The sequence below is a fragment of the Octopus bimaculoides genome, chromosome 6 (assembly GCF_001194135.2).
Source record: "Octopus bimaculoides isolate UCB-OBI-ISO-001 chromosome 6, ASM119413v2, whole genome shotgun sequence".
NCBI classification, from domain to species: Eukaryota; Metazoa; Mollusca; class Cephalopoda; order Octopoda; family Octopodidae; genus Octopus; species Octopus bimaculoides.
The window spans coordinates 49,524,960-49,526,704 of NC_068986.1; the positions used below are offsets into that span (position 1 = coordinate 49,524,960).

The window sequence follows — 1,745 nt, forward strand, 5'->3', positions numbered from 1 at the left end:
CGCTTTCTTCTTTTTCTTCGTCTTCTTCATTTTCTTCATTAACGTTTTCTTCTTCTTCTTCTTCTTCTTTTTCTTCTTCTTCTTCTTCTTCTTTAACGTTTTCTTTTTCTTCTTCTTCTTCATTAACGTCTTCTTCTTCTTCTTCATTAACGTCTTCTTCTTCTTCTTCTTCTTCATTAACGTCTTCTTCTTCTTCTTCTTCTTCTTCTTCTTCTTCTTCTTCTTCTTCATTAACGTCTTCTTCTTCTTCTTCTTCTTCTTCTTCTTCATTAACGTCTTCTTCTTCTTCTTCTTCTTCTTCTTCTTCTTCATTAACGTCTTCTTCTTCTTCTTCTTCTTCTTCTTCTTCATTAACGTCTTCTTCTTCTTCTTCTTCTTCTTTATCGTCATCTTCTTCTTCTTCCTTGTCTTCTCCACCTTCTTTTCCTCCATCTTCCTTTCCGTCATTATATTTTTCTTCTTTTTCCTTCTTTTTCTTCTTTCTCTCTTCCTCCGCCTCCTCCTCCTCCTCCTCTTCTGCCTCCTTCTCCCCCCTCCTCGCATTACTGCTCGTCATCGGCATCGTCGCACCAATAAGTGGCGGAGATGGTCGTGATCGTAGCAGATACGCTGATGACGATGACGCAGTTGGCGGCGGCGGTGGCCGTGGTGGTGTCAGTGAAGGCGTTGGTGACGGTGATGGTGATGAAGCCGAGATTATTATTATTATTATTATTATTATTATTATTATTATTATTATTATTATTAATAGTATTATGTCGGCAGCGGCAACGACGACGCCGCCGGTGGCGGTGGGTAATACTAACGTTGTAAATAAAGCAAGCGAGCAAGCAAGCAAGCAAGCGTGTGTGAAATGATAAAAATAAAAATCCACCTTTGAAATCAGCCAGAATAAATATGAAAGGTGTGTTCAATTCAGACTGTCGTTTGTCGATCGTAAGTTGCAACCCTCTGATCCGCGTGGCTTCTTAAAGCCAGTTCTTGACTTTCAAAGGAAAATACATGAATTGAAACATCACAACCAATAATGAAAAATGAAGTACTTTTATCTTCAATTCTTCAAGCTAGCAGTTTTCTCTTCGATTTCATTTGTGACTGGCTATTTAAACAAAATCTACGTAACCATTACGAAATCCACCGAGACAAGACACCACCAGTTATACAAGAACTAATCCACAAACACTATTTCTCTCTTTTTTCTCTCTCTCTTTCTTTTTTTTCTCTCTCTTTTTTTCCTCTCTCTTTCTCTCTCTCTCTCTTTCTTCTCTCTCTCACACACATACACAACACATCACTTTCTTTCTTTCTCTCTCTCTCGTTATCTATCTATCTATCTATCTATCTACCTATGCACCTCTGCTTCTAACCTGTTTACACTCATGCACACAGGCACAGGCATACACATACATATGTGTACACCCATTAATAGAAACACCCATATACAGAAATATATATATACATATATGTTGTGTATATATTCACAAATATACACAGTTACACACACTCACATACACATACACACACACACACACACACACACATATATATATATATACTTACACACAATAATGACTTATATACATATATCAAACTAATACGTGAAATGTGTGTGCGTCCATTTGTGATTGTTTATGTATTTTATATATGTGTGTGTGTGTGCGTGTGTGTGTGTGTGCGTGTGTGTGTGTGTAGGTATGTATATGTATGTATATATATATATATATATATATACATATATATATATA

The 1,745-nt window shown here is 36.7% G+C and overlaps 1 protein-coding gene across 1 annotated transcript in view; it reads left to right on the plus strand.

Annotated features, from left to right (window-relative positions):
* LOC128248067 (uncharacterized protein DDB_G0271670-like) overlaps positions 1–1,745 on the plus strand; it is a 110,828-nt gene that overhangs the window by 100,756 nt on the left and 8,327 nt on the right. Inside the window, exons 5-6 of the mRNA XM_052968464.1 lie at positions 1–28; positions 128–406. The exon at positions 1–28 is cut by the window's left edge and continues 328 nt beyond it. Coding sequence (XP_052824424.1) covers positions 1–28; positions 128–406 — 307 coding nt within the window. The remainder of the gene's footprint in view (positions 29–127; positions 407–1,745) is intronic.